This window comes from Mirounga leonina, unplaced genomic scaffold (genome assembly GCF_011800145.1).
Source record: "Mirounga leonina isolate KUSES-001 unplaced genomic scaffold, KU_Mleo_1.0 Mir_107, whole genome shotgun sequence".
Lineage (NCBI taxonomy): Eukaryota > Metazoa > Chordata > Mammalia > Carnivora > Phocidae > Mirounga > Mirounga leonina.
The window spans coordinates 5,991,891-6,015,616 of NW_023270233.1; the positions used below are offsets into that span (position 1 = coordinate 5,991,891).

The 23,726-nt window shown below is 56.0% G+C and overlaps 1 protein-coding gene across 1 annotated transcript in view; it reads left to right on the forward strand.

The window, feature by feature from the left end:
• Positions 1-23,726, forward strand: part of LOC118018583 (A disintegrin and metalloproteinase with thrombospondin motifs 14-like) — a gene marked incomplete at its 5' end in the record, with an annotated part of 71,415 nt that overhangs the window by 27,391 nt on the left and 20,298 nt on the right. Inside the window, 8 exons of the mRNA XM_035017204.1 lie at positions 13,414-13,497; positions 14,207-14,354; positions 14,970-15,075; positions 16,763-16,906; positions 17,405-17,537; positions 18,845-18,958; positions 21,016-21,164; positions 23,026-23,201. Coding sequence (XP_034873095.1) covers positions 13,414-13,497; positions 14,207-14,354; positions 14,970-15,075; positions 16,763-16,906; positions 17,405-17,537; positions 18,845-18,958; positions 21,016-21,164; positions 23,026-23,201 — 1,054 coding nt within the window. The remainder of the gene's footprint in view (positions 1-13,413; positions 13,498-14,206; positions 14,355-14,969; positions 15,076-16,762; positions 16,907-17,404; positions 17,538-18,844; positions 18,959-21,015; positions 21,165-23,025; positions 23,202-23,726) is intronic.

Here is a 23,726-nt window from a genome sequence, read left to right on the forward strand (position 1 = left end):
CCAGCCCAGCTGTGAGGCGGGCCTGAGCTGGCCTGCCGTCCGCTCCAGGCCGAGGCTGATGTCCGCTGCCCACGCCTGTGCCGAGGTGCCCCCAGGCATCGGTGCCAGCCCCTGGCAAGCTGGAACCCCAGGGACAGTGGCTTCAGTGCTGGGACGCATTCAGAGTCCGAGGCAGGTGTGGCCTGGGGCCTCACAGGCCTTGGAGTTGCAGGGACTCCCTGAGACCCCTCATCTGCAGAAAGTACCTGATCTCAAGCTGGGAAGACTGGCCAGCTAGTTGTCAATCTGCCGCGGATGGGGGGGGAGGGGAGTCCCAGGCCCTGAAGGTGGGCCTTTCGTGTTCACTGAGGACAGAAATGCTGTTATGTAGATTTAGATCATTGCCTTCCTTGATTAAGAGTTTCCGGAGCTTGAATCATCCCCGTCTTCTGGTATGGCTAGGGAGACACCCTTACAAATGGATAGTTCCCTTACACCTGTCAATGTCTCCTACAAAAGGGTAGCTTCCACTGGGGTTTTCAGAGCTTCTCATAGGTCTGCAGTTTCTTAAGAATAACCAGCTTAAGATAATCAGTGGGGTGACAAAACCTGCCTCCCTTCATTGTTCTTACAGCTCTCTTGTCTGTGTGTATATAAGTGCTTCTTTGTCTAAGCGCCTGAAGGTGAGGTCCTGAGACGGGGTATTTGTCTTATACTTTTTTTTTATTTTATTTTTTTCTTATTATGTTATGTTAATCACCATACATTACATCATTAGTTTTTATGTAGTGTTCCATGATTCATTGTTTGCGTATAACACCCAGTGCTCCATGCAGAACATGCCCTCTTTAATACCCATCACCAGGCTAACCCATCCCCCCCCATGCCCCTCCCCTCTAGAACCCTCAGTTTGTTTCTCAGAGTCCATAGTCTCTCATGGTTGTCTCCCCCTCTGATTTCCCCCTCTTCATTCTTCCCCTCCTGCTATCTTCTTTTTTTTTTTTTTTAACATATAATGTATTATATTTTGAGCCCCAAGGGCACATAGCACAGTGCCCGTCCCCTGATAGGTGATTGGTAAATATGGAGAGAGGCAGGGAGCCGGCATCCACCGAGAGGGAACGAGAAGGCAGCAGATTTGTGTCCACAATGCAGGTGTAAAGAAAAGGGGGGCAAGAAATCAGATCCAATTACAAGGAGCCTCAGGGAGGGGAGGGCTGCCTGAAAGTTTCCCCCCTCACCACCTCTTTGTTTGGATATTAATTCTTCTGTCCCTCAAGGAACCTGTGGTTTGGGACTCATGGAGCAAAGGCTCCACCACGGAGGGAGGATGACTATGAATATGGACACACCCAACTCCCAGAGCACCTGACCACCTACCCAGACTCCAGAGATTGCTAACCTAACCTAAGGCCACACAAGCCAAGTACTAATCCCATTAGTGGGAGAGCAGGGTTAGCCCCTGGAGCCAGCAGGTGGAGAATGGGAGTGGTGGGGCAGGGCAGGGGGCAGGGGAGGCCTTAGGAAGCCCTCAAGTGCTGGGAGCCTGGGTCCTGGGTCCAGACTGGGGGCTGCAGACCCCAGGAGTGTGACCCTGTGAGCCAGGCCTTATTTAGTCCCAGAGTCTTTCAGTTTGCTAAAAGATAATTTTCAGGAAAAGGTAAAATCATGACTCTCATACAGAAATAAAAACAGGCAAGTGTTAAAGGTTTTGCTTTACTCACCAATTAATGAGAGAACCAGGCAAATGTGAAAACCCTTTCAAAAGAGAACCCCAAGAATGGAAACATTTATAATCAGGAATTTTGAAATGAAGGTGCAAACAGAGAGCAGAATTGGCTGTCTCACAGGGTGGAGGACAAGACAGAATTTGTGCATCCATGGACAATGTGCATTGCTGTCATATGCCGAGCTCTCAGTTGTGAACTAGCTTCCGTGGAATCAGATTCAGATAAGGCCGAAAGCTATGCTGTGGACAAGGCAGTTTCCATCAAAGCACACATTATAATTATTCTTGGAGTTTGAGGCCTGGCCGGGGTCCCAGGTAGAGAGCCAGTCCCGTGGACTGCGGGGAGTTTGGCGGCCCGTCTGACTTACAGGCTGCGTCCCTGTCCCTGGAGCCGGGAGGGTAGCAGCCTCGCTCAGGACACACCCCTGGGTGCTGGCTATGTGACCATCCTAAGCAACTAAGTAGTGGAGGTCTTTTGATGAATCATATAAGCAGATATTGTTTTCTGTAGAGCAAAGTATACTTTTGGAACCATTTTCCAAAGGCTTGCCCAGACTGAGATGTGATTTGTTCAGGAGGGTCTTGTTCAATCCCTCCGACCTGGAGCTGTATGGAGGGTGGTGGCGAGTGCGTGGGAAGTGCCACCAAGCTCTTGAGGTTCCCAATGTGGAGGCCTGTCGCCTAGTAGTCCTTCCCTGGCGTCCCTCCCCATGTCCCCTGAACTTTATTGAGGACGTTTATTGGAGAAGAGTTCAGGCTCTCATGACCTGGGACCCATGAGCCTTGGCCAGGAGCTCCTCTGCTTAATCCTCGCCAAAGACTGTGCCCTGAGGGCCTGCCTTGGAGACTGCTCTTTCCATAGGCTTGGTTCTACTTTCCTTCTCCTTACAACCTACCAGAAAGTAGGTGGGAAGAGTAAATGTCTTCCAGAGGTTCCTGAAGGCTGCTTGAGGCTGCTGCTTCTGCTCACTGCTGGCTTGTCCTATGGATGTGGGAACAGAAGGGGTAGTTGAGGCAGAGCTTCTCCCCCCCCCCCCCCCCCCCCCCAGGGCCTGTTCCTCTGCGGGAAGGAGGCTCACCGTGCTGAGGAGCTGTTGTGTGCAGACCCACAGCCGTCTCAGGGGGTATGTGAGCAGTGGGGGTCCTGATTTCCCAGGTGCAGAGGGCAGCTAAGCAGAGTTCCGGCCCATGGAGGTGAGCGGATACGTGACCAAGCAGGTCTCCTCCCAGGGGACCAGCAGCTCAGCCCATCCATTGTGTGGGAACTTTATTTGGCTGGGATGCTTGAAACACTAATTTCCTGAGGGATTTTATGAAGCCAGTAAAAAGGGGGTCCCTGTGCTGTCCCCTTGGAGTGCCTGCCAGCCAGCCTGCGACCATTTCTGATCTTGATTTGCGGGACCAGGGCTGGCCTGGTAGGATCAGGGAGAGATCCGGTTCCTGGGATGTATGGTCCCATTGTGCTAACCCCAGAGGAGGGGCCGAAGCCATTAGTGAAACACTCCGAACCATCTGATCAGGCCCTGCTCACTGGCAACTCTCAGGGCATCCAGCCTCTCACTTTTCCTTTGCATTACCCTGGGGATGTGCTATACATATTCATGCAGCTGCAGGTGGTGGCCCGGCTCCCTCCTCTCTCCTCCTGACATGCTGGTGGGCCCCTGATGGACTTTATTTGCCTGTGCCTCAGTTTACCCATCTGTACCAGGCCACTTACCTTAAAGCTTAAAGGGGAACTGTTTTGAGAGCTTTGAGACATAAGGGAAAGTTGTATTCAGCATGTAGTAGTGAGTGCCTGGTGTATGCTTAGTATGACAGACAGACTCTTATTCTAGAAGCTTTGGTCTGGCTACAAAAACAAGCCTCAGCCCATGGAATATTTTTGGGGCAGTGCTGAAGGAGCTTAGAGGAGGCAGCCATCTCTGTGGACTGGCGGGGGGGTTGGGGGGAAGAGGCTTTCTGGAGCGGTTTGGAGCTGAGCCAGCCTGGGGGGGGGGGGCAGGGGTTTGGTGAGGTAGAGCGTGCAGGCCCGGCAAGCATGCCACCATGCACTGCAGGGTTGTGGACGCAGGAATGAGGGGCAGCCAGGCCTGCAGAGACCTTTCAAGAGCTGTGGCAGGAGGGTCCCCCAGGCAGTAGCTGGGCTCTGGCACGGAGAGGAGTGCTGAACAGCGCATGACAGGGGCACCAGGGTGGGTAAGGGAGGAGAAGATGGACCCCAGAGCCAGCCGAGGCTGTGACGGGCCAGCAGGAAGCCTCCGGAGACAGGGACTGTGAGCTTTCTCGAATATCACAGTATCATTCCAGTACATACCACATGTCAGGCATGGGGCTGAGAACCTCACAGACAGGCTCCGTGAATCCTCACTGTGGCCTAGGCCAGTGGCATTCCTTTAACCGCTGTGGCTCTGAGAAGCCAAGTGACTTGGCTCAGACTAATAAGCGGCAGTGTTAGGATTCAAACCCAGATCTGTCTGATCCCGAAGTTCGTGTTTTCCCCCACAGCTGCTGTGGTAGAACCTGGGGCAAGTAGCTCTGAGGAGGAGGGAGAAGGAGGATCACAGGCCCCCGGAAGGAGCCTCTCCCCAAAATGGTCCCCATATCCAAGTCAGGATTCTGGGGCTTCGCCCTGGGCTTTCTTCCTGCTCTTGTCTTGCCTCCTGGATGTGGCTGGGCTTGCCAGCCAGGGCCACGGAGAGAAGCAGGCACTGTCAGGGGCCCTCTCCTTGCCTGGAGTGACACACTGAATCTCTGGGGTGAGGACCCCCTTGGACAGGGGGATCCTCTGAGGGCCCAGAGCCAGAGCAGAGGGAGGGTGAGGAGACAGAGAAGCCCTTTCGTCGGTCCTCACTGAGCCAGTCTACAGCCGGACCCTTCTTGGCAGCCCACTCTTGCGGTGGTAGGCTCGCTGCCCACCTTGCTCTCCACCCCACCCGGCCAGGCTGATACCACAAAGGCATTGGACATGGTTGCTGGAGAGACATTGCCTGGTGTCTCTGAGAGGGTCCTCCCCACTCTCATCTGCTTCAGGACCCCTTCCTGAGGCTTCTCAGATGCCCTGCTGGGAAAGCATGGTCCAGATGGCTGTCAGACCAGGGCCTTGGTGGCCTCAGCCTGGGAGAGTGGCATTCTCTTGGCACATAACTGTGTTAAATATTCATCATAAAGGCCGGTTTGGAACACCACAAAAAAACTGCCTTCGTGCTGAGAGAGTGTTGCTTTGCCAGCCCTTTTCCGTTTGGGGATATGTGAGCCTCCCAAACAGCTCATCCTCCCAGCTCATTGGAAGGATGCAAATCTTCCCCCTCCCTCTCTTTTGAATCCTTTCTCTTCTCTTGTCTCTAAAAAGCGTTCCACTGCTTTTTTAGGGCACCCAGAGACCACCAAAACTAAAAGCAAACATCTTACTTTAAGGTAGTGGTTCTTAACGGGGGCAGTTTTGCCTCCCTGGGGACTCTTAAGAAGGTTTGGAGATTATTTTTTGGTTATCCCAGCTGGAGGGAATGCTTCTGACATCCCCGAGGAGCCTGGAGTTGCTGCTCAACATCCTACATGCACAAGACGCCCCCAGCCTGAGTGGTCCTTGGGGCCAGGCGCCCAGCCCTAAGGTGTTAGCTCCACATGCTGGCATTTGCTTTTTCAGAGCAGGCCCCCTGGGCAAAGAGTGGTGCTTCACAAAAGCACAAATGCTGGGGTTCCTGGCAGGAGGGCCATAATAATAATGACCGTCCCTCACGGTGGCGGGGAGAGCTTTATGGTCGACAGAGCACTTTCATGCCAGGCATCTCAGTTGCCATATGGACAGCAGGGATCCTGTGCTGCAGGCCGCAGAGGATTACTGATACACACCCCACACAGTGCACCCAGCGCAGAGAGAGTGCTTGTTTCCACACACGTGCGTGTACAAGCACGCACATCTGGTCATCTGTGTGTATAACACAGATGTGTGTGTAGATACATGTACCAAATCAGGTGCGCACACGCAGAGGAGTCCACACATCATGCGTGGACACATACTTACCATATTTCATCAAAATTGAACCCATTGATTGTCAGATGCTCTATTATTTTGCGTAGTTAAGAAACAGAAAAGGTGGGGTGCCTCGGTGGCTTGATTGGTTAAGCGGCTGACTCTTGGTTTCGGCTCAGGTCATGATCTTGGGGTCCTGGGATCGAGCCCTATGTCGGGCTCTGTGCTTGGTGGGGAGTCTGCTTCAAGATTCTAGCTCCCTCTGCCCCTCTCCCTGCTCACCTGCTCTCTCTGTCTCTCTAAAATAAATAAATCTTAAAAAAAAAAAAAAAAAGAAAGTACTACCTATTAAATTCTGATAGTGATGTTTCCTTATCACTTAGAATTTTTATTTGTACATTTTGGAAGAGCTCTTTTAACTTGATTGAGACTTAGATATTTATCATATATTACTTGTGTACATACATAGACATGACAGCATGGGAAAGTAAGGTATTCCCTTAACTTCTTCCATTCAGAGTGTTTCTTGTCCAAGTCCCTTTCCGCACAGAGCCATCCCAGTGTGTCCTTTTCCGCACAGCATTGTCCCCTGTGCCATCCGGAGTATGGGCCATGTTGCAGGCGTGCCCCACTCTTATTTTTGGGATTTCCTCCAAGCTGGAACCTGTTCTGCAAGCTTTGAAAAGTGGATGCCTTCTTGATTTTACCGGAAGGTGGCAATGGAGGTTTTCAGACAACCAGGACTCACCTCCCTTCCTCAGATGGGCCCCAAACGGTCCACTGTCAGCAACGGCAAGGGGTTGCGGTGTCCTGTGAAGCCCCAGGAATAACGTGAGATTCTGGCTCGCCTGGGCGGTGACAACCCGCTGTGACTGCCCCCTGACCCGCTGCGATTGTAAACAGGGAAAGAAGAGCGTCTTAGACACATGCAGTGCGGTGCTTGCTGGACGCCTGGTCGGCAGAGTCGCTGCATCCCCTCTTGTTGGACGCTTTGGGACTGGGAGAACAGAGGGCTGGTCCTGGGGCCTGGGGCTGAGAAAGGGTAGGACAGGTGATTGTGGCCAGGCCTCTCCTCCCAGCAGGGCTGCCCCCATTCCGTTCGGGTTCAGAGCCGAAAGTGACCTGGGAAGGCACGTGGGCAGAGGCTGGACGTGAACTCCGACCATGGCTGCTGGCTCAGGCAGGCTCTGCCATCAACGGGGGCCTGCTCTTCGGTACGACGAGGGTAATGTGCCACGCTCCTTGGAGCTCCTGCGAGGAATGGCTGACTCTTAGAACCAGAGTGGAGAATGTCCAAGATGAGCCTCCCATAGCGCCAGAAAGGAAGGAAGTGTTCAAACACCACCCAAACACCCCATAACTGACAGCGAGGGTGTGTTAAAAGGACACGGGAGCCAACTGCAAGAGCTCCCGGTGGCCGAAGCTGGGACAGTTTGAGCAACAAAATAAATAATGTAGCATTAAATTATAACCCAGGGTATAAAATCCATATCCACGGGTTCATACTGATAAACAAACGACAGAATAAATAAACAGGTTGGAGGAGAAGAATTCCGAATAATTGAGGCAGGTACTCCGTCCTCAGGTGGATTTTAACTCCCACTCCTGCAGCAGGGGCTCTGCACGGTGACTTTGTCCCAAAGAGCATGGCCTGGGGGTGGACGCTGTCCTGGCAGGCAATGGCGGTCAGCCTCGCCAGGGGCAGGTCCTTCCGGCTCCAGGTGCCCTGACATCATGTGGGGAAGGTAGCACTTCAGCTCTGTGGCCTTCCTCCCCTAGGCCCGCGCCCCCCATCTAACCATGAGACAAACATCAGATGTACCCACATGGAAGGCCAGTCTGCTGAATGCCTCACTGGAGTTCCTCAAGACCGTTGGGGTCATCAAAACCCAGGGAAGTCTGAGGAACGTTCAGAGAGGGGGAATGCCCTACAGCAGCCCGAGGGGATGCGGTGGTGAAATGTAACCTGGGGGCCTGGATGTGGTCTCGGAGCAGAAACAAAGGACATTAGGGGAAAACTGGGGAGATCTGAAACAAACATGGGCTTTCGTTAATAATAACGTGTCCTGTTGGTTCAGTCCTGTGACAAATGTACCACGGTCATGGCAGGTGTTAATCATAGGGGAAGCAGGGCGTGGGGCCCTTGGAAACTCTCTAGACTCGGCTTGCAGCTTTTCTAGAAATCTAAATCTATTCTAAAATCAAAAGTATACTAATTAGAAAGGAAAGAAGGGATAGTACTTCCTTCCGGGCAGGTCGCTGGGAGGGTGCGGGGAGGTGGGCAGGAGCCGTGGCTGTATCAGCCCCTCCTTTGATGGCAGTTCATGTCCTCTCCTACTTGAGCAGGGGGTGGGCTTGGGACCTCGGGGTCGTGCTTGCCCAGCACGGCCCCTCCCTGTCTGGAACCTGCCTGCACCTGGCTGACCAGGCAGGTGGACATGCTGCCTCAGAGCTCCTCGGGAGCCATGCTCCCTAGCAGTGTGGGAACCCAGGGCTGGCCAGGGACCATTCTGCGCTGGACCCTGTCTCTGCACGGACAAGGAGAAGCCCATCTTGGCCTGGTCCAGAAGGGAAGGCTGCCATTTGCCCTCCCATGGGCTCCCCAGGGGCCTAGCTCTCCCCTCCAGCCCTAGACAGAGGCCCAGGCATTTCTGCTGTAACCCAGAGTCTGATCCTCCCTTTGGACAGGAAAACAGATGCAGAGCTCCCACCCCAATAGACCCTCCTTTCCTTCTTCCTGCTCCCTGGGCTTGACTCCAAAGCCAGCCCCCTGCCAGGAGGCCTGCCCATGCAGGGGTTACAGGAGAACAGGGAAGGGGCTCTTGCAACTACCCCCTGCCTGGCCATGTTGCTCTTTACTGGATTTGGAAACCCACTTTCTCCTCTCCCAGGCCAGAGGAAGCCCACTCCAGCCGGCCTGCCACAGGGGCTGGTTCTGGAAAGCAGCTGGGCATAGTGGCTAAGAGTCACAGAGATCTGAGTTTAAATCTGAGCCCTCCCACTTTCCAGCTGGGTGGCCCTGGGTGAGTTACTCAGCCTCTCTGAACCCTGGCTTTCTCACCTGTGAAATGGGAACAATTCCTCTCTCCATAAGGTTGATGTGAGGTTGTATGCAAGCCCTCAGCATGTGCCTGGCACATAGTAGGTGTTCAGTGAACAGCAGCTCTTCCTCCAACCCTAGTGGTTTCTAGCTTCTGCTGCATTATCGTGTAGTTTCTCCCTTCTTCTGTTTTGTCTCCCCATGGCCAGAGAGTCCTGACCTTTGCTTGTTTTTCTAGTACATACCCAGTGGCCGTCCCAAGCCAATACGTGACATGGAACCCTAACCTGGGGATCTTGGCAAATGACATTGAACGTGGCTGAGGTGGGGAAGCAAGGAGACCAGACACAGTGTTCTTTTCTGCCCTGTGGGTGTGTCTGGCGGCTGTCACGCTGGGGCCCACACCCATGGGAAGCGATTCCTGCTCTCCCCAGAGCTGGCGCACAGGCCTGCCTTCTGCCGTTTGGGAGGCAGCCGTGGAGGGCAGAGGCCGACAGAGCTGGTTCTGGAGAGCACAGCCAGACCAGAGCCTGTCAGGGAGCCGCCTGTGGGTGTGTTCCAGAGGTCCTGGGCCTCTCAGGTAGCAGCGCCTCCTGGCTGTGGTTCCGCCCCCGGCTCACGGTTGTGGCTGGGACCCATGTGCCAGGCGGCTTCCGCGGTTCTGGGTGGACATGGCAGCCCTGTCCAGCCACCTCCTTGGCCTGCGCAAGCGGTCAGGACAGCTTCAGCGGAATCCAAGCCCGAAGGTCCTACTCAAGGGCTAGGGCTGATCAGGGTGTGTGCACGTGAGCATGCCAGGGCCCCAGAGATGGACCAGACCAGGGGATGTGGAATGGCAGGGCCAACCCCACCTTTTTTTTTTAATGAGGGAATAAGGTTGTAAAATAGAATTACTTTATTTTTTTTTTTAAGATTTTATTTATTTATTTGAGAGAGAGAGTGAGAGAGAGAAAGAGCACAAGAGGGGGGAGCGGGAGAGGGAGAAGCAGACTCCCTGTTGAGCAGGGAGCCCGATGCGGGACTTGATCCTGGGACTCCAGGATCATGACCTGAGCCGAAGGCAGTCGCTTAACCAACTGAGCCACCCAGGCGCCCTAGAATTACTTTATTTTTATCACTCTTATGTAGTATAAGAAAAGACTAGACTATCGCTCACGCCTCAGAACTATTCATCCACTCTTGTGCCTTAGGCCACCTTTTGGGGATCACTTTCCATCTTCCTTTGCTACAGACCCTTTGATGGGGTCTGTATAACTGTCTCAGGTTCTGTTCCCTTGATAATGTCTTCTTTCCTTGATAATGTCTGTTGAAAATCTACTCCTAACCAGATGGCCCTTCCTTGGCAAGTGGCCCCGTCCTCTCTCTTCTTGCCACCCGGAAGTCATGTGACTGACGTGAGCATGGGGAGAAGTCTCCCAGAGACTGTGGCCACCGTCTCACCCCAGGAACGGAGCAGCTATGCTCAATGGGACTTTCAGAGAGAGACTTGAGGCCAGTGGGGGAAGCAGACAGGCAGGTTGAATGGGGTTCATGACACCCAGAACTTTCTAACGGGCTAGCACATGCATGCATTGGGGAGTGTGTGAGCAGGGGCTGGGAAGAAACTCCCCATCCTGGGTGGGGCTTGCCTCAGCTGCCCGGATTACCACCGGCCTCGGGGCTCTCTTGATGGCTCCAGGATTCCTGCTTTTCTCTCCCCTGCACAGAACCTCTGCCCATCTCCTCCAAAGGTCCCATGACTTTCTTGGGCGAGGCTCATTCTCGGTCCTCCAGCAAGCCCTCCCTGACCCTTCTGGCCTATGTATACCCCATCTCCTTTACCCCCAACTCCTGGGGTCTGGGTCCACCAGTCACCTGAAGCATTTGGTTGCTAGATTATTTCAGAGTGCTGTGCTGTGCTGAGCAAGGTCTCTCTGGATGGAGAGACCTTGTCTCTGTCCCTTTCTGCTTGCTCAGTATTACATTTAGGCCAGTCACCCAGGAGTGGGAGGTGGCATCAGGAGGCCCCACTCAGTCCCCACCAGTGTTGGACACTTGGGCTCTCATTCTACCTCCTGTTCTGAGGGGTGGCAGCCTTCTCCCCAGTCCCACCGTGAGGACCTCCCAGTGTCCTGCGCTGGAGATGCCAGCCATGGGAGCAGGAGTCGCTGGAGGCTTTGATGGGTGGGTTTGGCCTGCTGAGTGTGGAGACAGCAATAAAGGATATGGCCAGATTCTGGCAGCAATCTTCCTGACCCACTCTGGAGAGAGACAGAGCAGGAAGACAATGGCCCTGGGAATTTCCAGATGCCCAGGGGCTCTGCACATACCTCTACCCAAGCATTCCAGTGACTGCTCTCTTTTCCTGCCCCGGGGGCAACCAGTGGGTTTATATGTGTCCATGTGGGGCGCAGATGTGACTGTGTAAAGCATGCCTTGCTTAGCACCCCATCTTTGGTCTGCGTGCTTGCAGGGCACATCAGGGGGTCTGAGACGCCTGCCACACCCCATGTAGAAGGAAGGCCACATTCTGAGTTGGAGGGGCTGAGATGTGAAGGTTATGTAAGAGTTATCCTGCAGCAGGTGGATGATTATTTCAGCAGAAGAGCAAAGAATTCATAGGTTGGAATTCTGTTAGGGAGAAAATGCGTGTGGCCCCACCGCCATGGAGCACCCCTTCCACCACACGGTTCTCTTAGGATAAGTCGGGACACATAGGTTGAGAAGGACGTCATCTCCTTCCACATTTGGGCACTCTGCCCCCGTGATGTGTGCTGGGGAGTGGAGGAGTGTGGAAGGAAGTGCCTCCGCCCATTGGATTTCCCGTCATTCCCTGTGCTGGGGTGTTGGGGGGCCTGCTGTTTCGCAGCAGGCACTGGTCTTTGGTCTCTGTTGGGTCCAGACATGGGTGCCAGGTCGGCCCCGGCGGAAGGAAGCCTGACACAGGGTGCTCTGAAGTCCACGTGCTCCCGAGTTAGGGTAGCTTCCTGTTCCGGGGGAGCCGGTGGGGGCCCTATGGTGCACACAGCTTCGGCTGCCAGGCTCTGTGGCCATAGCCTGCTCTGTGTTTGGCCGGCCCGGGAACAGGCCTCCAGTCGCCTCCTGGCTTTCCCCTCCCTGTGGGACCCTCACATATAGGCTTGGCAGCTCTGTTCCTCTCTATTGGGTAGACAGCAGTCCCTTTGTGGGTTGTCGGCTGGTTACTTTGCTCATAGGCTGCAGGGCATGGAGAGATGGAAGCAGGGAGAACAGGGCCATGTATGAAACGCCCTCCAGGTCCTGGGAAGACGTGCGGCCAGGAGTCAGAGGCTGGGATCCACTTCTGCCTCTCTGGTGTGTGGCCCACTCATTGTTCCCAGATGCGGAGTTGGCATGAGATGTCCATGTGCCAGCCCTATGACGGCCATTATGATCCGCATCTATAGGGACAGAAACAGAGGTCCTAAGGAGTTGCCTGGTGTGCCCTGAGCCACCCAGAATCCAGGGCAGAGGTAGGATTTGAACCCGGGACTCTGGCCCCAGTAGCTGCATTGCTTTACCAGTGCTGCGTGCTGACGCTGACTTGCTAAGCAAGTCACTCCTCTCTGGGGTTACGTTCAATGAGGCGATTAGTTACGTAAGTCGTGGCCCATCACACACAGACATTGGAGATGATGCTTTTAAATATGCGGAATACTGTTTCACAAAACAAACAACATATAAACAGTATATTCAGTATGATTACTGTTTTGTAAAATGAGCCCACGCACGTATGCACACACACACACACACACGGCAAAAAGCACGGTAACTGGTTATCCTACATCTATCTGGCAGACGGTCGATTTTCTTCTTCCACCTTTTTTTGTACTTTTCAAAGTTTATAGGGTGAAATGTTTTATATTCAGAAAAAAAAGTTAGTTAAAAAAGCTGGAATTGTTCAAGGGGCATCCTCAGGAGATGGACACTCAGGGGAGAGTGACCTCCCTGTCCTTGGGGGTGGACAGGCTGAGGCTTGTCCATCTGTCATGGACACTGTTCCTGGGTATCCTGATTAGAGGAATGGGGAGGACAGCATTCTTTGGTGGACTGTGCCTGGCACGGCCCCCCGGGTCCCTGGACCTATGGAAGAAAGGAGTTTCCCAATGCCATGCTCCTCAAACTTGACCATGGCTGAGAATCCCTGGAGACTGTGGTCACATTGCAGACTCTGACTTGGGAGGTGGGCCCGAGACTCTGCATTTCTAAGACCCTCGTGTACTTTCCTTTGGATTTGCCCTGGAAAAGTTCCCCGGGCACTGCAAAGCAGATGATTCCGGTGGCGATTGGAGAGGTACACACAGGGACATGAGGATGAGCGACCTGGACTGGATGACATTTGTGGAAGGACTCTTTCCAGCTGTGGAAAGATGAGTTTTTGTCAGAGGGCTGAGTTTGAGGCCGGGGCCCCCTCACACTTGGCTTCATGGAAAGAGTGCACAGGTGGAACCAGGAGGGCCAGGATTTTAATCCCAGCTCTGCAGCTCCTTAGCTGCGTGTCCTTGGGAAGGCCATTTTGCCTCTCTCTGCCTCAGTTTCTTCATCAGTACAGTAGGGATAAGAAGGCTGCCTGCTAAGGCCATAGTGAGGATGAATTGGGATAACATGGATCAGGAACCTGGCTCAGGATCTGCTCTGTGGTAGGCTCTTAACACATGCTTGCTTCCCCTAAAATTGCATGCTCCCTTCTCCTGGCAGGTGGATGAGATTTACCATGATGAGTCCCTGGGGGCCCACATAAACATCGCGCTGGTCCGCTTGATCATGGTCGGCTACCGACAGGTAACCCCCCCTTGCCAATAGGCAGGGTTTGGAGGGAGAAGTGGTGTGGGGCCGATGCATCGGACTGGCTGCGGGGTGGAGAGCCATTGGTCAGTGTCTAGGAAGCATTTTGTTTCCAGAATCAGAACCCTGAGACCATTAGAATTGAGGCTTCAGGGGCATTTGGGGATGTTACGCAGGGACTGAGGGATTCCCTCCAAACTTGTAAGCAGACAGTCCTACAGCCTTACAACTGGAGATCCCTCTTCCTGAGGAACCGAAGTGGAGATGGGCTCAGAGCGGGGCAGTGACCGAGCCAAGTCCTGCTTTGCTTGGACGCTGGGGCCCTGAGCTCTGCAATCTTAGACTGGTCTCTTATTCTCCCCCAAATGGGGGTAGCAACAGAACTTTCCTCCAGGGGCTATCGTGAGAATAAAATGAGACCGTGAACATAAAGCCTAGAAGAAGTACTCAGCACAACACCTGTCTTGCAAGTCAGTTGAGGGATGAAAGAGAATGTGTGTTGAGTTCTCAGCAGACAGGTGTCCCGGCACACTCCCTAAAGTGGGAGGGCTGTGCACCAGCAGTTGGAGTCAGGGCTCCTCGGGGACAGTCCGTGCAGTCCCGCGGGCCTCAGTGTCCTCCGCCGGTGGGAGGGGAGCGATGGGTGCCCCCTGCAGTCTGGGGACTCTGGTGATCGCCCGTCTGCTGATGCTCTTGGCCCCCGCAGTCTCTGAGCCTGATCGAGCGTGGGAACCCCTCTCGCAGCCTGGAGCAGGTGTGTCGCTGGGCGTACTCTCAGCAGCGCCAGGATCCCAGCCACGCAGAGCACCATGACCACGTGGTCTTCCTCACCCGGCAGGACTTCGGGCCCTCAGGTACGCCAGGTACTGTATTAGCTGGGGCCAGGTGTGTAGCTGCAGGGCAGAGGCTCAGGCTCGGGGCCGGGCTCTCTGGAGCCACCCCAAGGCGGTTTGAGGGACCAGGTTCCCTGTCAACAGAGAGAGTCCTGGGACTCTGGAGATAGGACCTGGCCGCACAGGTGGGCAAGCTTGGGGGACCAGGGGAAGTGAATGGGTCCCCATTCTGGTCCCTGCGGTCTTGGTTGAGCCTGCCAGTGGCTGGGAATGGCGTGTGTTTGTTGACTGACCAACTGACTGGCTGGCTGGAGGGACATGGCATGGAAGTCGGGTGTGCACAGGCTTGGGGTATCTGGAAATCTTACTGTTTTGATCAGAGGAGGGGGTGACAGAGGCTTGGAAGCTGTAGGCCCTGAGGGGAGCTGTAGAGCTTTAGGATGTGGGAGAATTTGGCTCAGGTTGCTCTGCTATTGGGAGGGGGACAGACTTTGCAAAGATCCTCCTTCCTCCAGACACCCTCTGACAGTGACCACGTCAGCATGTCCCTTCAGTGGCTGGCTGTGCACAGACCTCGCGGAGTCCTGCCTCACCTTCCTGTGACCTCTGTCTGCCCTCTCTCCCTCTCCCCGGCAGGGTATGCACCTGTCACTGGCATGTGCCACCCCCTGAGAAGCTGTACCCTCAACCACGAGGATGGCTTCTCCTCGGCCTTTGTGGTGGCCCACGAGACTGGCCATGTGTAAGTGTGCATAAGCGTCGCCGGGAGGGCCTGCTGCGCTGGGAGCTCCGAGGAGTTCTGCGGGTGTGGGTGGCTTAATCCCAGATTGGGCTCCCACCCCCCCATCCTGGGAGATGCCAGAGGAGCTGCCCATGCAGTGTGCCCAGCCATGATGGGGAAGGAGCCCCGGGGCCCAGATGGCAATTCTGGGCCTGCCTTGGGTCCAGCCCCCACATCCCAGGGCCATGGAGGACCAGATGTGGCCCCGCCTTTGGGCAGGTAGATGCCGTGTCCCATCATAGGCAGGGGTCTGTTCTCTGGATGGCCTCTATCCCTCATCCCATCCACAACCTGAGGCCCTCCCAAGAGCCGTTCCAGCCCAAACAGCTGCTGCAGCGCTGGCCTGAGCCCATCGTAAACAGGCGCTCATGGGCTCAGGCCTCGGGCCAGGCTGGCAGCCGGCTTGCTTGGTCTCTGGACCTGGATTTTGTTTAGAGCATATCCATTCATTCATTCAACCAGTATTTCTTGAGCACCCACTGTGCACCAGGCCCTGTGGTAGGAATGGACTGTAGTGGAGAATAGGCCAGAGAAGCTACATTCCGGGAGAAAGCAAATGTGCCACTGTCATCCAGGTTGTCCTTTGGTAACGCGCACATGTTACAATCATGCCTGCCGGCCTCGTCCCCCCACTGGGCAGAACTGAGGGACACACTCCCGGCCCCTCCCCTGCAGGTGAAGGACTTGGGAAGGAGAGGGGTGGGCCAGCCTGGAGGGGTCTGGCACCTGCTGTCTGCCACGCGCCTCTCCACACCAGCCCTATCTGCCCAGGAGGCCCCTGTGGACTCCATGCAAGCTCCACCCCTCGCTGGGGCCCCAGCTCCCTCCTGACTGGCACGCGGGGAACCTCAAGAGTCCCTTCCTTTCCCGGAAGCCCATGGTGCCTCATATTTTAGAGCTGGGGGTTTGTCCTCCTGTGTGTGGGAGGCGGGGCGGGGGGGGGCGGTGCTCCACTCTTCATGTAGCAGAGGCTCTCGCTGGGGAGAGACAAGGACAGCCTTAGAGGTCCATGTGTCTGTCTGGTGGTCAAGGCCAGACGCAGCCACCTGGGAGTATTTGAGAATTTAGAGCCTCTGGGCTTTGGCATTCAGTACGAATGATACAAAACAGACTTTACAATTTAAACCATCGCTATGGTAGGTGTGTACCACGCACAAAGCTCTGTGCTCAGTTCTGCAGGGTCTTGGAAAAGCTTAAAAGCTGGCATGCAGATACTCAGGAAATGAGGTTGAACTGAACCAAATGAGTGAGACCTGGTCCTTGCACTTGCAGGCCTTGGGCCTGGTGCTGCGAGTTGTTAATGGTGGGACAGGTGGCCCCTGCTGTGGGAGGTCAGCCCTTGGGGGTCGTGACCAGGGAGGGTGTACGGGGGAGGAGTGGGGCTTGAGTGGGCCTTGGAACCCCTGAGGATGTGGGTGGAGTTTGAGGAGAGGGCAGGAGGGCAGAATGAGTCCAGCCCCATTGGGGAGCAGGGTGGGGCCTCAGCTTCCATCCAGAGGGGTGGGCCTCCCCTCTGCATGGTGGGGAAACTGAGGCCAGGAGTAACAGTCTGAAGCCTGGTCAGGGCATGCTCTCCTATTGCCTTCACAGGGACCGGCTCCCTAGCATGACTCGGGGCTCTCTTCTGTACCCCACCCCCACCCTCTAGGCTCGGCATGGAGCATGATGGTCAGGGGAACGGCTGTGCGGACGAGACCAGCCTGGGCAGCGTCATGGCGCCCCTGGTGCAGGCTGCCTTCCACCGTTTCCACTGGTCGCGCTGCAGCAAAGCGGAGCTCAGCCGCTACCTCCCGTAGGTTGCCTCCACCTCCGGGCTGGGGACAGGGGAGCACACAGCCTGCCACTCCATCTCCCCCGCCCCCCAGCCATCTCCGTCCCAGGACCACCCTGCCCCCAACATGCGCTCCATTCCCAGCCTTGCTGCTCAGCTCCTGGGCCTCCAGGGACGTTGAGGCCGAGGACAAGCTTTAGACCCAGGAGCTTAAGGCAAAGAACGGGGGCAGAGTGGATTTGGGTGGGGCAGGTGTGGGCAGAGAGACTGTCACTAACCTCATGCGGCAGCTGGCCAGGGCCCCCAGTACGTCCTGTGTGGCAGGCTGCCTTTCCTTCCCTCAGTGCAGTGAGCCCTCCGATTGTTCTGGAACGGGTCCTTCCTCCCTGGAAGACGCAGAGGGCAGCAGGGGCTGATTCCTGCAGGCCTCCTTTGCTCCCTAAACCCCCTGTCCTCCAGGACAGGAGGGCGTGGGAATTCCTGCCTCGGCCTGGCTCACCTCCTTGTCTCCACCGGCAGCTCCTACGACTGCCTCCTCGATGACCCCTTTGCACCCGCCTGGCCCCGGCCCCCGGAGCTGCCAGGCATTGACTACTCAATGGACGAGCAATGCCGCTTTGACTTCGGCTCCGGATACCACACCTGCTCTGCGGTAAGTTCTCACCGGCCTCTGCCTGCCGGGGTGCCAGGGCCTTGTCCTCCTGTGACCCCGGCTGGGCCTCCGCAGAGCACCTCCCTCCCAGCTGGCCAGGTGGCCTGGTGATGGGCCCACGGGCTTGGTGCTACCTGCCGTGGGGGGATGCAGGGTGACCAGGGCCCGGCCCTGCCGCCTTCTGCTACATACCTGCCCCACCCAGTCCCACGCTTGGAGGCAGGTTTGTGCAGTGGCTGGAGGATGCTTTAGTCCTGGGAAAGATGGGACAGAGTAGAACAGAGAGGGCAGGTGGCCGATGGGGTCCTGGCTGGGTGGGTTACTGGGGAACTTACCTGCCGGGCAGCCCCTCTGTCGCATCAGGGGCTGGGCTCTGGCCTGCTGGACTAATAGTTGTCTCCATCTACTCTGCGGGGTTTGACAGGATGTTTTGGGCTTATTTGTCACCCTAGGGAAAATCTCCTGTGTCCCCACATAATCTCTCTCCAGGGGGTCAATTGCATGCTCTCTCCTCCCCACCCCATGCCTAGGAGATAGATACAGGGAGCATAGCCCTTCCTTACCCTGCAGAACAGGGCAGGAGAGAGCCTGGCGCTGGGGAGCCCCCCAGGAGAGAACCAAACAGCTGCTGATCAGGGCCTTGGCAGAGGCTCACATCCTGCAGGACCAGGAGACCCTTCTCACTGCTCAGGCCACATGGGGACACATGGTCTCTGAGCTAGGCGGGGAGAAACAGCCTGGGATGTGGAATTTCGGTGCCCAAGGCCTGTATCTGTAGGACGCTGGTCTGGCTGGCAGGGGATCATAGGAGAGAACAATCTGGGCTCTCCTGGACAACATGAAACAGGAGGTCACCAACATCAGGCACAGCCTGGTGAGACCAGAGGCGGGTGGGAGTCCTGGCCTCGTCTGGGTGTCTTGGGGTCTGGGCCAGACTGGCAGCCCTTTGAAGGCCCTGATGTGCACTGGGCTCAAGGGGCTTGGCAGGCCCAAGCGTCCCCGGAGCCTCAAACCCTAGTCCCTGCCCAGTGGCATGGCGGCTTCTTCAGAGGCAGGGAGGGAGACCTGGGAGGCAACAAGGGGAATGTGGGCTGTGGCCTGCCCCTTCTCGGTGCCCCGCCGGAGAGAGTAGGGGGTCCCTGGAGGCCATTAAAGTGGGGTCCAGTTTGAGGGCGTGGACCTGCCTGCGTCCCTCCCCGTGTTCTGGCCCCAGCGCCCACCACAGCCCTCCCCTCTCTCTGCCACTGCCCTTTGCCCCCGGACAACTTGGAGCCTGAGTGCGTGACCGCTCTCCCCTGCCCGCGCAGTTCCAGACCTTTGAACCCTGTAAGCAGCTGTGGTGCAGCCACCCCGACAACCCGTACTTCTGCAAGACCAAGAAGGGGCCCCCCCTGGACGGGACCGAGTGTGCACCTGGCCAGGTACCTGGGGCCTGGGGCTGCGGCAGGACTGTGTGGGTCCCCGGGAGCCCCCGTCCCCCAGGCGTGGGTGTGCAGATGGCATGCATGGAGCACCTCCATGAACTCATATGTTCACACCCTCCCTCCCACACCACAGTGTGCAGAGCTTGACATTCTCTTCCAGCCCTTCCGGCAGGAAGGCTTACTTCCATTTTACAGATGAGAAGAATGAGGCCCAGGCAGGCAGGCGAAGGAACTTGGGGAGTCAAAGAAGGGGGGGAGGGAAGACTCCAGGTGTCCTGCTTGCCCTCCCTGGCCCACCACGCAATTTCTCCCACACACGTGTTGCCTCCCCTGCCCCAGACCCAGCCTTTCACATATGTGCGGGCATGTGTTTGCCCCCTCGAGTGTGTGTGTGTGTGTGTCAGGGCTTCATTTGTCCTGGGGGTCTCATGGCTGGGTCTGAGAGCCCTGACCTGGGGTCTGAAACCCACCTCTGCTCTATCGCTGGCCCTGAGCCTGATCTCTGTGGTGCCTGTAGGCCACTTGTGGCACTTCTCTGGGTCCTGCTGACCCCTGATCAAGTGCCCTCTCCACTCCTCAGGTGGTTCTGATGTCACGTGAGAGCAAAGGGCAGAAGCAGGGCGTTGAGAGAGGCTCCAGGCTTACTCAGCATCAGCTGGGAGCCCAGCCACAGGGTGCCCCCCTCCAGCCTGCCCTCTGCCCTCTGCCCTCACCAGGCTCCACCCACCCAGCACATGTGTGTGGGGGGGGCGGGGGGGGTCTGCCCCTTCACAGATGGCTGGGGCTTCCCGTGGCTTTGCACGGGCCCAGTGGGCTCTGCGCCTGGTGGGCTCTTATCCTAGAGACTCGGTATACCTGCTCCAGGTGTTTCTAGAGTTCCAGGAACTTCCGTCACCATTTCACGTGACAGTTAATCCATGACTCTCAGTTTTGGCTGCATATTGGAACCATCTGGGGAGCTTTCCGAGTCCCCACCCCCCAGGGCAGGGAGTGACTGCAGATGGGCATGAGAGCTCTCTTTGGGGTGATGGAAATGTTCTAAAATTGGATGTGGTGACAGTTGCACAAGGCTGTAAATTGTGAAAACTCACTGACTTGTGCACTCGACCGGAGCGATTTTTATGATACAGAAAGTATCTGCCACGTCTTTAAAAAATCCCGACCCCTAGAGATCCTGACTCAGTTGGTCTGGGGTGGAGTGAAGGCATCTGGCGTTTTAAAAGTTCCCCAGGGGACTCCAAGGCTGAGAACCACGCAGCTTTCTCTTGAAAAAGACCCAGGGAGCTTTGCTGTCCTTCTCACATGTTGCCCTGCAGGAGAAGGGAAGCGAGTTACTTTGGTTGAGCCCGCCTTTATGCCTGGCCTCAAGCTAGGGCCTTGGTAGGTGTTCTTGCTTTCAGTTCTTAGAACAGTTCCATTTAACAGGTGAGCACACTGAGGCTCAGCAAGGGAAAGTTGTGCCAAAGTCACACACAGCTTCTAATGGCTGAGCCGGGATTCAAACCCAGGCCTCTTAGACTCGATTCAAATATTCCCTCCATTTGTGCATGGGTAGACCTTCCGGTGGGGCTGGCTTGCCTCCCACAAACACACCTGCCTGTGGCCCCTGCAAGGGGATTTTCAGGTGCAGAGTCAAGATCGCCTCTAGACAGCATGGAAAGATTGTGTCTTCTATTCCCGATCAGTTCTTTTTTTCTCCAGGAGTGTTAAGCCAACTAACGGCAGTTACTATCGTCACTGATAATACTGTCTGCCATTTTTGGAGGGCTGTGCGTGCCAGGCATGATCTCCTTCAAGGCTCCCAGCAGACCTGTGGGCAGGTGCTGTTAGGCACACTGTTCACTGGAGGGATAGGCTCAGACAGGGGAACCCTTTGCTGAAGGTCCACTCGGCTCATGGTAGGGGTGGGATTCTGTGCAACCCTGAGGCTCGTGCTCTTAATGTCCTTCGCTCTGGGCTCAGCTGTGGTGCCCCCAGCCACGTGCACCATGGGGCGCTCTCCATAGCAGGCTGGGTGGCCCCGGGGTAACTTCACTCCGTCTGCTCCATCCCAGTGGTGCTTCAAAGGTCACTGCATCTGGAAGTCGTTGGAGCAGACTTACGGCCAGGATGGAGGCTGGAGCTCCTGGACCAAGTTCGGGTCATGTTCACGGTCATGTGGGGGCGGGGTTCGATCCCGCAGCCGGAGCTGTGACAATCCCCCGTGAGTGCTCTTGGCTGAGGTGGGCAGGGCAGGGGACTGGGAGAGGAAGGCACGTGGGGAGGGGTGAGGGCAGGACACTCGAGAGAAGGACCCCTGCAGGTGGTTTGTATTCTATTGGTGAGGACCCAGAATTGTTGGGGGTGGGGGTGGGGCTGGGCCTGATGTCTCCCATCGGTCTGAACCAGTGATTCTCAAACTCTCGTGTATGGAAGATTCTGAGTGGGCCGAGGACCCTGATCCTCTGGCTAAGCTTTGAGAAGACACTGATCTAAATGCTCAGTAGCCGTGTTTGCTTTCTTGCCATATGAAACAAAACTTCCACTGATTTTCCTTCACTAACCTCTTTCGGTCATCAAATCCTGCCTTTCACTGCCCCACCCAAATTCCAGGAGTCTGGGGGAGCAGTCTGTGTCTCCCCCTTTTATTCCCTCTGTGGGGATCCCTCCCATGGTTTTGGAACTTCCGAGTGCCAGCTGGCTCTGGCCTCCCTGTCCCAGGCTGAAGCCACCCGGTCGGAACAGGCTCGGGCTAGATGGGGGCCGGCTAGGGGCGGCCGTGTGGGTCAGCAGGCTCCAGGAACCAGGGGTGCCCAGCCTCCGCAGAACAGCAGTGCCCTTGGATGCTGTGGCTCGGTAGTGGCCATCTGCGCTCGCATCCTCGGGAGGGATCCTTCGTCCTCTGCTGTTTACCTCCGGGGATGGGAGGCTCACTACTGCCTGTCGCAGCCTGATCCCGTGTCCACGGGCTGTGCTGACCTTTTGTAAATATGAGCCCAAATGAACTGCCCTGTAACTGCCACCTGTTGGGGGTGTGAAAGCCCGGGTTGGAGAAAGGCCCCGTGAGGCCCACTCTGAGTAAACTACCTTCCAATCTAGATGGATGGTTATCCCCTTGATCAAAGCTGCTGTCTAGCAAACTCCTCTATAATCCTAACTCTTTGTGTTGTATGAGGCTTAAGTGACATAATATGGGTACTCTCAGCACTATGCCCGGCCCAGATTAAGCGCTAATAAATGGCAGCTGCTGTTACGATCATTGGTACAGTGTATCCAGCACTCTCTCGTGCCAGGTGGGATGGGGGGATGCTGAGCACTTCCGTGCACACACCCATGTGATGTCGCTGGCTCTGGGAGCACAGTACCAGGAACCTATGCTTGGAAACTTTGCATCGATAATCCTACCCAATCCTCTGCATGTAACGGAGAAGAGAATACAGATGGCTTTAAATACCTTTTCTTATTTATTCTCAACAGACACACCAGGAGGCAGGTAAGAGAAGAGGTATCCCAGTCCCACCTTTAAAGAGGAAATTAAGGCTCAATAAGGCTAGGTGACTCAGCCGAGATTTGCAAAGGCGGGACTTGGGGTTAGACCTAGCACAGCCTTCTCGTTCCAGATCCAGGTCTCTCTTTACCACTCCTTACTTTATTATGAGGTGCAGTGGAAGTGGACGCAAATCGGAATTGTGGAGGCACGTTTTGAGCGCCTACTGTCTGCCAGGCCCTGTGCGATGGTTGAAAACATATACAAAGACGAATAAGACTGGTTTCTCTTCCAGCCCAGTGGGAGAGCATTCGTCATCCCTGTCCCCGCCATCCACCCCCCTGCCCTGTTTCTCAGCTCTCCTCCTCCCCCCATAGTGGGACAGGTGGCATGTGCCCAAGGGGTGGAGTAAGAGGAATCTGGAAGGACTCTGACCACAGCAGCCCCCACTGGGTGGGGGGGTCCCTCTCTAGTTTATAAGTTAGAGGAGCCTCTTTATGTTCCTCTCAAAGGCTGAGCTGCCATGGGTGGCCATGTGGGAAGCCTGGCCCTCCCAGCCTTCCGGCAAAGTCACCCTGTCCCTCTGTGCCTGCCACAGCCCAGCCTACGGAGGCCGCCTGTGTTCAGGGCCCGAGTTCCAGTACCAGATATGCAACAGCGAGGAGTGCCCGGGGCCCTACGAGGACTTCCGGGCCCAGCAGTGTGCCAAGCGCAACTCCTACTACATCCACCGGAATGCCAAGCACAGCTGGCTCCCCTACGAGCCTGCAGACGGTGAGTGGCTCCCCGCCCCCTGCCATGTCCCTGGGCGTCTGCTGGGTCCATGTCTTCCCAGGTGCGTCTCCCATGCCTGGGGCCACCAGTGGAGGTAGAGGGACAGTTGGGGCACCAAAAGGGACATGCAGTGGGCAGGCTTGCCATACACCTCTGTGCGGGCCCTTGTCTTGTGTGCCTTGGGGCCAACGGACCTCATGAAAGCCATCCCTGATTTATGTATTTATGCTGACGGTTTTCTGGCAGGGAAACCACCTAGAATCAGGGGCCCTTCACCCAGAGCTGCTGTTGGGGTGGGCAGCAGTGTTGGCTGTTGGGTTGGTGCCTCTCACCCGGGCCCCAACCTGTACGGGAAGGCACTCTACAGGCGCACGCGCCCTGGCTTTGCGTAACCACCATCCCGAGAGGCTCTGTCCTATCACATCCCATATTTTTAGGTTTTACTGATGGTGCTACTGTTATAGCAGGTAATGAAGAGGATTTAAAAGGCAGGCAGATGAGAGCCTCTGGGATCCTGATACTGAC